We start from the raw sequence: 14233 nt of genomic DNA, 5'->3' as shown, positions 1-14233 counted from the left end.
ATCTCAAAGTCAATGAAAAGTCATCATTACTTAAAATGTTTTTGGTACTGACTCAAAACTAAATTTGTCACATCAACTGTTTTTTTCAAGTTATGATAACAAATTAACTTTTTCCCCCAACATGCTCTACTGCGGGTTTATTTTTGGGGGATTGTTTTGAATATCTGTGTTTTGCATGTACATTGAGTGATGCTACGCAAAGATAAATAACATACATTTTTCTCAACTAATCCTATCATTCAGTTACATTTTTTGCACCTGTTACGGAAATGGTTGTTCCAGTTTAAATGGCGTAGGGAGTCTCCTCACAAAGTTCCTAACCCTGGCAGTCATTATGAATGCAGTTTGTGAGTGAATAAAAATGTCAACCATTGAAATGTCCTAACTCTGGCTTGATTGCAATAGGAATGATGTATCCCTTTGCAAGCCAACATAATGTGATTTGCAGGTAGGGTTGGAAAATTCTGGTTAATTTCCCTTGGTTTTTCCAGAAATCACAGCTGGAAGATTGAAAATCTGAACATTTTGGGAAAGTCACTGGAATTTTGCAACCCTACTTGCAAGCCGGATGTGGCTTGTAAACCATGAGTTTCAGGCCAATGTATTACGGTCAAGCTAAGCCTCAAAATAAGGCCTTATCAGATATGTAATGTATTGTCATAAAAAAGTTGAATTATAAAGTAATCATTCACCTAGGAATTAACTCGGTTAAAGCCACAGGACTGCAATATTCATTCGATTCAGTTCCATATCATGAAATATAATTTATTATTTGTGAATTCAATGATTCAATGTATGTATGCATTACAAATGCAAAAATATTGAATTCCAATTCAATATCTTACTACAAATTCAAAATTATGGAATTCGAATACAATTTCTCTTGGCACTGAAATCGCTCAATAGCCAGCTCATTCCCAGCTCTGTCTGTAAGAAAGTGTTTTCACTAGTTAGCTAGCTAGCCATTCACGTCTGTAGTTGTCTGTGTTTTCAAACCAGCATGGCTATAATGCATTGTGCACTATAGTCTTATAAGTCAAGTCATTACAGTTCATGATCTATAAAATATAATACAGAATTTTATGAGTGCTTGGGAGTTATTATGGATGCTTATAGTCAGTGTTATAACACATTATAAAGGATGTTATAAAGCGTTATGCAAATGTACTTCGTAGAATGTGCTACCGAGTGGTCAAGCTTCAGTTCTTTCAAGATAAATCATCAATAAAGCAAACTAGTTTCTCTGCTGTTGTTGATCAGATGGCTCATAATGCATACATCAACATGCTTCTAAAAACCTTACCCAACAATAAAAAAATCCTAACATCAAGGTTTCACTGTATTGCATCATGTTATCATAGGAAGGAAGAGGACGAGGAGGGGTGGGTTGCACATAAATTAATGTTTTGCTAGGAGCAAACAACGTGGTGAGAGCTGTAGGAGGTCTGACCCACTGACAGACAGAGAAACTTTACCACTTTTACAACAGAGCTGTGGCCCGCTGATGACTCAACCTGGGTAGCAGAATTACAGTGAGAGCTGAGAACTAGGCATAGTGACTATGCAAATAGTAGGTGGTGCTGTTGATTGCTTTCTGTTTGCCTTCTACTCATTTGTCAGCTGCCCCATCGAGAGCATACTGACAGGTTTCATCACTGCCTGGTATGGCAACTGCAAGGCCTCCAACTGCAAGGCACTACAGAAGGTAGTGTGGTACATCACGGGGGCCAAGTACATCACTGGGGCCGAGCTTCCTGCCATCTAGGACCTCTATACCATGCGGTGTCAGAGGAAGGCCCTAAAAATGATCAAAGACTCCAGCCACCCTATTCATAGACTGTTCTGCTACCGCACGGCAAGAGGTACCTGGAGCACCAAGTCTAGGTTCAAGAGGCTTCTAAACAGTTTCTACCCCCAAGGGATAAGACTTCTGAACACCTAATCAAATGGCTACCCAGACGATTTGCATCCTACCCCCACCCCTTTACACCGCTGCTACTCTCTGTTTTTATCATCTATGCATAGTCACTTTAACAACTCTACCTACATGTACATTTTACTTCAACTAACCCGGTGCCCCCACACATTGACTCTGTACCGGTACCCCCCTGTATATAGTCTCACTATTGTTATTTTACTGCTGCTCTTCAAATGACTTGTTACTTTTATTTCTTATTCTTATCTGTATACTTTTTTAAACTGCATTGGCGGTTAAGGGCTCGTAAGTAAGCATTTCACTGCTGTATTCGGCACATGTGACTTATAACATTTGATTTGAAACAGAAACCTCTCATTCCTGATGTTGAGTGGTCGACTGCCTTGGTATTTCGAGTGAATAGCTGGATAGTAGACCATGACTCATATATGACCTACCAAAGCCCTACTCTTGATAAGCATCTGTTCACACTTGTCTTGACTAGTCTTTTGGGTTTTGAAGTTAGGCTACAAATTGTGATCCTCCCATTGCTGGAAATACTTTCTAAGCTTATCCCACACACAATGGTTGATTTCACTGTAAGGTGAAATACCTGTTGTAATTGGCACATGTGACAAATAAAATTTGATTTGATTTGTAAGACTCATCTCAGCCTGAGAACTCACCATCATAGCAAAAACCTAAACACCATCATTCTCACATATTATCCAATAGCATACTTCTAGTTGTCTTTAAAGGTGAACCACGAATAGCAAACACGAAAGAATATACAATTCTAAATCTGTGTGATATTGCTTCAAACAGTGCTTCTCCATTTTGTGAGATCCTCTGTGATTCACTTGCCTAGTTAAATAAAAGGTCAAATGATAAAAAAACTAAAAAACAATGCCAGTGCCTCTTCTAACCTCGAACCCATTGTTGACCACAACCCATGGACCAGTGGCAACACACCAGTGGGCCGCAAAACCACAATCTGGAAAATACTGCTCGAAACGCTATCATAACATTAACAAAGAATCCTACATGTTCACAAAGATATAATCAGAAAACGTCATACAGTGTATTGCATAGGCCAGGAAATGAGTGTCTGATGGCTCTGTTTTGTCTGCATAATTTTTGTGTTCCTTCTCCTGTTCGGGAATTCTCCAGTTACTTCTCAGGAAGATGTCCTTTTCCCTTTTTAGATGAGGCTTTGGCGACTTCATATTTCGTTTGGAAGTGTGGATGGGGGGCAAGGTTGATTACTGCACTTTTATAAATAGTGGACTTCATTCTGTACTTCCCCTCACGGGGAGGTCAGGAAATGTCTGCATCCTGTCACCAGGGTATTCTGGCACAACTTTCACCTAATTCCAGTAACATTGGAAAGGGCCTAATTAACATGGATACTATTGTCCATCTATCGTAAGAAAGAAAGAAAACTGTTTGTTTAGAAACTCATAAAATGAGTACATGCTAATGTAGAAAACTTTTGTTCATGTTCAGGTCACATGGTCCAGAAAAAACTCCTCGATCTTGCAATGAGCAATGACCTCTTTTGATCACACGCTCACGAATAACAAAATAACACATTTGGGATGCAGCAAGACTTTGGTGAGAAGAATCCTTCCACTTAGACCACATCTGCCTCTTAAAAGTGTCTCGAGCCCTAATGGACCACTAGTAGAAACGTGTATCAATATAAATGTCTTTGGCTCACTGTGGCACACTCCTGGGTTTCAATTGACTGCATACAAATGATGTTTACGTATGTATGCGTCATAGGAAACCATCATGGTTGTGCAGCATGCAGCGTTGCTGTATCTGAAAATTGGCATCTCCATCAATCAAAAACATCGTATAAAAAAATAGGCTTACGTACGGAAACATTTTGATGAATGAAAGCGAGCCACACAGATATTTTGGTAATACGTTTTATTGCCCCTTGCTTTGTAACTAATATGTTGGGAGTCATCCCTTGTTAATACTGCATACAGCTTGAAACAGCTGAACATTTTTGTTCAGTGATGCTCACCCAATAGCACTGGGAAGTCAACACAAACATGCACAATAGGCTTCAGTCATTCAATCTCAGTCAAATTCATTCTGATAGTTCTGACTAAACTGGTTAATTTAACCAGGTTTTAAAATTAACCTGAAAATGTTTGTACATTGTAGAGTCCATTGCATGAATCTTTAATATACAACAGTAATAGAAAATCTGCAGTCAGGCTATGCCATTATAAATAACACACTTAATAAAAAATAATTTGATTAAATACAGCTTTATCTTTTCTATGGTAAATAACATCGACACAAAATAAAATATATCACAAAGTGATGTTCTCTGCATCCCATCCTTTTAACATAAAAGATATTCAAGATGTCCAATTGCACTTTCTTCTGTGCAGAAATTCAGTCTGAATGCTTGTGCAATGTCCCAAAAACCCTGTCCCAGTGTGTGAAGTACGGAGCATAGTTGGACTTGAACTTCAGATGGTGCAGGTCGTGGTGCGGAGCTCCACCGTAGAGCCCAAAGGGCACCAGTCTATGCGTGGACCAGGGCAGGTCATAGCCAGAGTGGTCCTCCACAGAAAGCCAGATATTCAGAACATAGAAGAGCATCTCTGTCAGGGGGTGGCAGCCCAGCAGCAGAGGGTTGACCCCAGCGAAGAATCCCAGAGACAGGGTTTCCCAGGCCCCAGAGTACTCAGTGGTCAGGGCGAAGGTGGATGTGTGCTTGTGGTGCACCTTGTGGAACGTCCGGTAGAGCCAGGGCACCTTATGGTGCAACAGATGCCAGATGAAGTATTGGAAGTCGAACAGCAGGAGGCAGGCGACCACGTCCCAGATGAGACGCAGCGTTCCGGGGGCCTCGGGCATGAAGGTGGCTGGTCTCCAGAACCAGTGCAGCACAGTGAGAGGGAAGAGGAACACTACATGGTTGTAGAGGGAGTGAGCCAGGCAGCTCCACATCATGGTCCAGGAGACGTGGCTCTTCTGCTGGATCTTAAAGGTCCTGATCCAGGCCAGTCTGGGGGAGAGGAGGTCCAGCACCACGAAGGGCAGGCAGAAGGTGAGGTAGACGCTGAGGGAGAAAAGCACAGGGAAGAAAGGTGATCTGAGCCACGCATGATGTCCCAGGATGAAATCCCATAGGCTCTGTAGAAGCATTGTGTTCAGTCTTGTTGTGTGTGAGCTTGACAGGCGTGTTTAAACAACCTCCTGCAAAAGCTCTCTCCTTTTATGAGTTCTCTGTGTAAAGTATCCGCCCACAGATGTCCTTATATAGACTTACTAAACTTCCGGGGGACTTCTCAGAGTGTCTTCAGAATGTATTCATACCCCTTGACTTATTCCACACTTAGCTCAGCTATCTGATTCAGAGTATGATTGTTCTGTGTGCCTGTATTGAAAATCTCTATACAATCATTAAATAAATACATTCAGATATTAGTGTTATTCTAAGCTAAGGCATATCAAGTTCCCCTGTATTGCATAATGTTATCAAAGAGAAGAGGAGGACAAGGAGGAGGGGTGGGTTGAACATTTTTATTTTGCCAGGAGCAAACAACGTGGTGAGAGCTGATGGAGGTCTGACCCACTGACAGTCAGAGAGACTTTACCACTGTTACAACAGAGCTGTGACCCTCTGATGACTCAACCTGTGTAGCAGAATTCCTGTGAGAGCTGAGAACTTAGTGACAATGCAAACAGCAGATGGTGCTGTTGATTGCTTTCTGTTTCTGTTCTACTAATTTCCAACGTTTGATGAAATTCACTTTAGTTTCATCAGCCTAGGGATTTGTTCCTGAACAGTACAATGTCAGTGCCAGAGGTGAAACAGAAAAGGAAACCTGTCATTCCTGATGTTGAGTGGTCGACTGCCTTGGTATTTAGAGTGAATAGCTGGATAATAGACCATTAGTCTCTTATGATCTATCAAGCCCTGCTCTTGATAAACATCTGTTAACAAAACCCCGGTAATTACAACATTTTGTAATGCATTACAAGGATTGTCAATATAACTTTCTGTAAACTGCATGTTGAAGCTAACTAGGGGTTAATTAGGGTCTAAAATCCATCCTCATCTCCATTAAAAAGTCGATCCATCTAACCTACGAATCACACTTTTAAACACATTTCAGCAGGTCACACAGGAGCCCATCATATTAGAGGCATCTTTAATGTTCACACATATGACAGCACAAAGAGAGAGTGGGAGAGAGTCAAGTGGTGACTGTCCCTTCTGAGATAAGATAAGGTGAGTTCAGCTGAAACTTGCCTTGACTGGTCTATTGGAGTCAGGTTACAAATTGAGATCCTCCCATTACGGAAAATCCCGTGTGTACTTTCCAAGCGTACCCCACGCACATTCCCAAATCTCAATTCTGATCCTATCTGTGGCAGTGCCGACCGGATCTATTTGGACTCGCTCCTCAATCTGCCTTCTACAACCAATGCCCTTAGTGAACCACTTTATGTGGATCAAATCAAATGTTATTTGTCACATGCGCCAAATACAACAAGTGTAGACTTTACTGTGAAATGCTTACTTACAAGCCCTTATCCAACAGTGCAGTTCAAGAAGAAGAAAATATATACCAAGTAGACTAAAATAAAAAAGTACTAATAAAAGTAACACAATAAGAATAACAATAACCAGGCTATGTACAGGGGGCACCGGTTGATTTTGCAGTGTAACATTTCTAGTGTTGATTTGGGTGTTACATGTACTCTGTAAGTGTAACTCTGTAAGATTGACACCTATTGGTGTAAAAAAAACGGTTTAGGTGTTAAACCAAAACCACGCACACCATTATCATATTTCCCACCATGCCCTATAGCAGGCAGATTTTTATATACTCCAGAAACTGTGTAGAAATAATAATGAACCTATATTTTTTTATAATTTAACCTCTGAACTATTTGTCTTCAATTACAGTAGATTTTCAATATATAGTTATTAGAGCCCCTATTTAGCAGATTTGGTTGATTTTGTGGTTTCAAACCAGTGAGCTTAACATTCTTCATCACAAATATAGGCAAAATTGAATTATTGACAATGAAAAAGGTGGGATTGTTGTTCCCTTGTCCAATAATTGGTACATTTACTATCAATATAGCATTAAAAATAGTTTTCCAGATTGCATTTTGGCAACAACAAAAAATCCTTTGTGAATATTGGATAATGACTGAGACAACATGGTTCAATTCTGGTCTCGAGGAAAAACCTGTTGAGAAACACTGGTTTAGGTAGTCTCATATCTTAGTGTTCCCAACCAGGCAGTCAATCTGAATTCAGGTTGTGGGTAAATAAATGTCAAAATGTTGGATATCCCCACTCTGGCTGGATTCCAAAAGGAATTACTCATTACTTTGCAAGCCAGCATAATATGACTTGCAGGTCTGATGTTGCCTGAAAACCACAACTTTCAGGCCACTGTATTAGGGTAGAACTATGCCCATAAAATAAGGCCTTATGAAATATGTGCTTTATTGGGTAAAATCATATCATTTGAATGATAACATATTCGTTTAGGACTTCATTTGGTGAAGGCCACAGGACTGAAAATGGATGAATAGCACAACTATTTCTATGTCACTAACAAATACAGTCATTGGTGGTACACTGCATTCGGAAAGTATTCAGACCCCTTGACTTTCCACATTACGTTACGTTACAGCCTTATTCTAAAATGGATTTAAAAAATAATCCTCATCAATCTACACACAATACCCCATAATGACAAAGCTAAAACAGGTATTAAGACATTTTCTCAAATAACTTATTTACGTACGTTTTAGGACCCTTTGCTATGAGACTCTAAATTGAGCTCAAGTGCATCTGTTTCCATTTATCAACTTGATTGGAGTCCACCTGTGGTAAATTCCATGATTTGGAAAGGCACACATCTGTCTAAAACCAAGCCATGAGGTTGATGGAATTATCCATAGATCTCTTGACACAGGATTGTGTCAAGGCACAGATCTGGGGAAGTGTACCAAAACATTTCTGCAGTATTGAAGGTCCCCAAGAACACAGTGGCCTCCATCATTCCTAAATGGAAGACTTTCAATCGGGGGAGAAGGGCCTTGGTCAGGGAGGTGACTAAGAACCCGATGGTACTTATTTTACACCATATATTTGCAAATAAATTCATTAAAAATCCTACAATGTGACTTTCAGGATTCTTTTTCTCATTTTGTCTGTCATAGTTGAAGTGTACCTATGATGAAAATTACAGGCCTCTCTCATCTTTTTAAGTGGGAGAACTTGTACAATTAGTGGCTGACTAAATACTTTTTTGCCCCAATGTAACACTCTCAGTGTAGATTTAACACTCTAGAATTTAGTTAAAGAGGAGCGATTTATGTACAGTAAAATATATTTAGCGTAGATTAACCACACACAATGCTCAAATGTTTGTTTGTTGTAGAAATAAGAATTCAAAAGGCAAGCCTCTAGCTGTATGCTTCTCATGGGTGTTTCCTCTTTTTCCAAATGTCAGAAGGAAGATACCCTTAGGGGTTTTTCCTATTTTGTTGTGATACAACCTGTAATTTAAATTGATTTTTATTTGGATTTCATGTAATGGACATACACAAAATAGTCCAAATTGGTGAAGTGAAATTTTAAAAAATAATTTGTTTTAAAATTTAAAAGAAAAATGCATATATATTCACCCCTTTTGCTATGAAGCCCCTAAATAAGATCTGGTGTGAAATAAAGTCCACCTGGGTGCAATCTAAGTGTCACATGATCTTTCCCGTGATCTCAGTATATATACACCTGTTCGGAAGGCCCCAGAGTCTGCAACACCACTAAGACCAAGGAGCCCTCCAAACAGGTCAGGGACAAAGTTGTGGAGATTGTACAGATCAGGGTTGAGTTATAAAAAAATATCAGAAACTTTTAACATCCCACATAGCACAATTAAATACATTATTAAAAAATGAAAAGAATATGGCACCACAACAAACCTGCCAAGAGAGGGCCATCCACCAAAACTCACGGACCAGGCAAGGAGGGCATTAACCAGAGAGGCAACAAAGAGACCAAAGGTAACCCTGAAGGAGCCGCAAAGCTCCACAGCGGAGATAGGAGTATCTGTCCATAAGATCACTTTAAGCCGTACACTCCACACAGCTGGGCTTTACAGAAGAGTGGCCAGAAAAAAAGCCATTGCTTAAGAGACAAAAATAAGCAAACATGTTCGCCAAAAGGCATGTGGGAGACTCCCCAAACATATGGAAGGAAGAAGGTACTCTGGTCAGATGAGACTGAAATTGAGCTTTTTGTCCGTCAAGGAAAATGCTATGTTTGGCGCAAACCCAACACCTCCCATCACCCCGAGAACACCATCCCCACAGTGAAGCATGGTGGTGGCATCATGCTGTGGGGATGTTTTTCATCGGCAGGGACTGGGAAACTGGAAAGAATTGAAGGAATGATGGATGGCGCTAAATACAGGGAAATTCTTGAGGGAAACCTGTTTCTTTTTCGCCCTGGTTAGGTCAGGGTGTGACTAGGGTGGGTACACTAGTTTTGTATTGTCTAGAGTTTTTGTATTGTCTATGGTTTTTGTAATTATTTGTGGGCCTGATATGGTTCCCAATCAGAGACAGCTGTTTATCGTTGTCTCTGATTGGGGATCATATTTAGGTAGCCATTTCCCTTTGGTGTTTGTGGGATCTTGTCTATGTGTAGTTGCCTGTCTTCACTCATTTGTATAACTTCCCGCTTCGTTTTGTTATTTTGTTAGCTTGTTCAGTGTTCATTCTTTAAATAAATAAGAATGTACGCATACAACGCTGCGTCTTGATCCGATCCTTATAACGAACGTGACAGTTTCAGTCTTCCAGAGATTTGACCCTGGGACGGAGGTTCACCTTCCAGCAGGACATTGACCCTAAGCATACTGCTAAAGCAACACTCGAGTGGTTTAGGGGGAAACATTTAAATGTCTTGGAATGGCCTAGTCAAAGCCCAGACCTCAATCCAATTGAGAATCTGTGGTATGACTTAAAGATTGCTGTACACCAGCGGAACCCATCCAACTTTAAGGAGCTGGAGCAGTTTTGCCTTGAAGAATGGGCAAAAATCACCGTGGCTAGATGTGCCAAGCTTATAGAGGCATACCCCACGAGACGTGCAGCTGTAATTGTTGCAAAAGGTGGCTCTACAATGTATCGACTTTGGGGGGATGAATAGTTATGCATGCTCAAGTTCAAATTTTTTTTTGTCTAATATCTTGTTTGTTTCACAAAAAAAATATTTTGCATCTTCAAAGTGGTAGGCATGTTGTGTAAATCAAATGATACAAACGCCCCCCCAAAATCAATTTTAATTCCAAGTTGTAAGGCAACAAAATAGGAAAAATGGGGGTGAACGGGGGGTGAATGCTCTCGCAAGCCAGTGTATGTCATCAAATATCTCAGAACACTTGAGCTGGAGCTTACAACTATAAATAAACATCCGTACGCATCATGGTCTTGAGAAATTGAAATTCTTTCAAGAAACATTATTACACAAGGTTCATTGAATTCAAGAGGAATTCATGTTTAGGCCACCACTGAACTTTTGTTTGCTTGTAAAACACTATTTTCGAGGAATGTGTTTAAAACAAGAGAAAGAGGTCATGATTATCAAAGGTTTACTGAGGAGCAGTGACCTCAGAAAGGATCAATCGCACACAGGCAGATTTACTATAAATACACTAAAATGTACAGGACATATTTGACCGTGTACAGTAAAAACTGCTGCCAGATAATGTTACAGTCTCGGAGTACATCAAGACCAGTCAAATTCAAATCTAAACCAATTCCTTAAACTGTGTGAAATGTAAAATACAAAGAGGTCTTTTCATTGAAGTATGACTCACACCAACCCACACAAACTATGATCAATCAGAGCAGTAGTCATTCGTTATTCACACCATTCTCTATCATTCACATCATCTGCCTAGTACTTTCACAACAATATTCTGTTGCAATGCCTATTACTTTCAAAAAAACGTTGTGTGGCAATGCATTTTTAGGTAATGCTGTTGTTGTAATGCTGAGAAGCTCAAAAACCTCAATGAGCCAAAGCTTTTCAAACATTTTCTATTTCAAAGGTTTTGACACAATACCCAACACATTATGCACATTCACTTAAAGCTGTTTGGATCTGTATGTAAAACACATACAGTAATGACTTACAGTAGACACATTGTTTAATTGCATGCTTATATAATACTGTGTTTTTCCTCTACTCAGCATATATTCTTTGTGTTTTGTGTCCATGAAGCCTGCCATTAATGCCACATGCCATCATGCCATGAAAGGCACGGGGACGAAGCCCAAAACAAACACATATACAAACACACAGGGGATGTAACCCAAACAAAAGAGTGAGATTAAACCAAAACAACAAAGCACAGGTAATCACAAGACCAACGGACATGGGAACAATAACCGACAAGACAATGGTGAACAGAGGGCACAGACATATACAATTACTAATCAGGGGAAATGGAATCAGGTGTGTGTAATGAGACAGTTCAGTGATGCCTAGACAGAAAAGAAATGTCCTCTCACTGTCAACTGTGTTTATTTTAAGCAAACTTAGCATGTGTAAATATTTGTATGAACATAACAAGATTCAACAACTGAGACATAAACTGAAAGAGTTCCACAGACATGTGACTAACAGAAATGGAATAATGTCTCCCTGAACAAAGGGGGGGTCAAAATCAAAAGTAACAGTCAGTATCTGGTGTGGCCACCAGCTGCATTAAGTACTACAGTGCATCTCCTCTCCATGGACTGCACCAGATTTGCCAGTTCTTACTGTGAGATGTTACCCCACTCTTCCACCAAGGCACCTGCAAGTTCCCAGACATTCTGGGGGGAGTGGCCCTAGCCCTCACCCTCCGATCCAACAGGTCCCAGACGTGCTCATTTGGATTGAGATCCGGGCTCTTCGCTGGCCATGGAAGAACACTGGAATTCTTTTCTTGCAGGAAATCACACACAGAATGAGCAGTATGGCTGGTGGCATTGACATTCTGGAGTGTCATTTCAGGATGAGCCTGCAGGAAGGGTACCACATGAGGGAGGAGGATGTCTTCCCTGTAACGCACAGCATTGAGATTGCCTGCAATGACAACAAGCTCAGTCCGATGATGCTGTTACACACCACCCCAGACCATGACGGACGTCCACCTCCCTATCGATCCCGCTCCAGAGTACAGGCCTCGGTGTAACTCTCATTCCTTCGACGATAAACGCGAATCCGACCATCATCCCTGGTGAGACAAAACTGCGACTCGTCAGTGAAGATCACTTTTTGCCAGTCCTGTCTGGTCCAGCGATGTTGGGTTTGTGCCCATAGGCGACATTGTTGCCGGTGATGTCTGGTGAGGACCTGCTACAACAGGCCTACAAGCCCTCAGTCCAGCCTCTCTCAGCCTATTGCGGACAGTCTGAGCACTGATGGAGGGATTGTGCGTTCCTGGTGTAACTTGGGCAGTTGTTGTTGCCATCCTGTACCTGTCCCGCAGGTGTGATGTTTGGATGTAACGAACCTGTGCAGGTGTTGTTACACGTGGTCTGCCACTGCGAGGACGATCAGCTTTCCATCCTGTCTACCTGTAGCTACCTGTAGCGCTGTCTTAGGCGTCTCACAGTCCTCATGCCTTCTTGCAGCATGCCTAAGGCACGTTCACGCAGATGAGCAGGGACCCTGGGCATCTTTCTTTTTGTGTTTTTCAGAGTCAGTAGATAGGACTCTTTGGTGTACTAAGTTTTCATAACTGTGACCTTAATTGCCTACTGTCTGTCAGCTGTTAGTGTCTTAACGACCGTTCCACAGGTGCATGCTTATTAATTGTTTAAGGTTCATTACTATATTTATTTAAACCCTTTACTATAAAGTTATTTGGATATTTACGAATTATCGTTGAAAGACAGGGTCCTGAAAAAAGGGTGTTTCTTTTAATGCTGGGTTTATTTTTGGCTACATACAGACCGTTACTGGAATTCCCACGAGAGAGTAACAGTTAATGTGATTGGATGTAAATTATTTGACTAGGCTACCTGTATTTGACATTGTGTTGTTATTTCGCTGAACACTAGATGGTTTAATTTTATTTTTGGCAGTGAAACGAGGCTACTCGGGCGAGAAAAAAAACTAAACCAAATGTATAGCACTGTTGGAAAATATAAATGGACTATTTGAAAATGTCAAGGAATTTTTTTTTTCAAAAATAAACTGAATATTTTTTTTTGCATAATTTAAAACAAAATTTAAATCACATTTTTATTTGGCAGAACAGGAAAATTCTCTTCAAATTCTGATCAAATTAAGATCCTAAATCCGTAAGACTCATCTCAGCCTGAGTACCATCATAGCAAAACCTAAACATCATTCTCAGCTGTTACCCACTATCACTGTAGTTCAAATTTGGTTTGGGAAGAGACAGAGGATCATAGGATCCATCTTCCTTCTTGTTGTCTGTAAAAGTGAACCACGAATAGCAGACATTGCTTCAAACAGTGGTTCCCCACTTTGTGAGTTCCCCTGTGACTCAGTGATTTAACAAAGCCAGTTCCTCTTCTAACTTCTAACCACAACCCATGGACTAGTGGGGACCCACCAGTGGGCCGCAAACCACTATCTGGATAAATGCTACTTCACAGAGAATCCTACATGTTCATAAACATGTAATCATAAAATGTCGTAAATTATACAATGGGTGGGTCTAATCCTGAATGCTGATTGGTTAAAATCGCATTCCAGCCGGTGCCTATTCCACAAATTGCCACCAGCTAAAGTGCCTATTTACTCTATTCCATCTGACTGCGCAATTTACTGTCTCATCAGCCTGGCCATGCAACTTATAAACTTGATCTCCATTATTAAAAGCATCTAGACATTATTTCACATTTCTTTTACACTAACATTATGTTTTATGTTTTCAACAGTGGAGATATGTAGTTGTGACGAGACAGACAGGCAGGCAGCATTTCTCAGCAAGTCGAAATCATGAGTCAGCTGGCATCATTTTAATGGATATATACAAAAAATATATATAATTGAAGAAGGTACAACAAAACGCAGCTAATTTGCTGTCTTTCCAGCTTCAGTTTGAGGTGATTGTGTTACTGTAGCTATGTTGTTGGCTAGCTCCTCCGAACAACAGTGTCCTGACGAGTGAGCACATTTTCTATGCCAGGCGACATTAGCTCATTGTTATGGATGTATCCAAATAAATGTGATCCGATTCAGGAAACTAGGCATATGTCACAAGTCACGACTTCACAGGAGAGCTG

At 40.5% G+C, this 14233-nt stretch overlaps 1 protein-coding gene across 1 annotated transcript; it reads right to left on the bottom strand.

The window, feature by feature from the left end:
• Positions 1 to 3833: 3833 nt before the first annotated feature.
• Positions 3834 to 5152, bottom strand: LOC109870284 (cholesterol 25-hydroxylase-like protein). Its single transcript, XM_020460716.2, has one exon. It carries the CDS (start codon positions 5087 to 5089, stop codon positions 4331 to 4333), a length of 759 nt encoding a protein of 252 aa, XP_020316305.2. The 5' UTR covers positions 5090 to 5152; the 3' UTR covers positions 3834 to 4330.
• Positions 5153 to 14233: the final 9081 nt, after the last annotated feature.

The sequence above is a fragment of the Oncorhynchus kisutch genome, linkage group LG25, assembly GCF_002021735.2.
Source record: "Oncorhynchus kisutch isolate 150728-3 linkage group LG25, Okis_V2, whole genome shotgun sequence".
Classification (NCBI taxonomy): Eukaryota; Metazoa; Chordata; class Actinopteri; order Salmoniformes; family Salmonidae; genus Oncorhynchus; species Oncorhynchus kisutch.
This window is presented reverse-complemented; position numbering and strand designations above follow the sequence as displayed.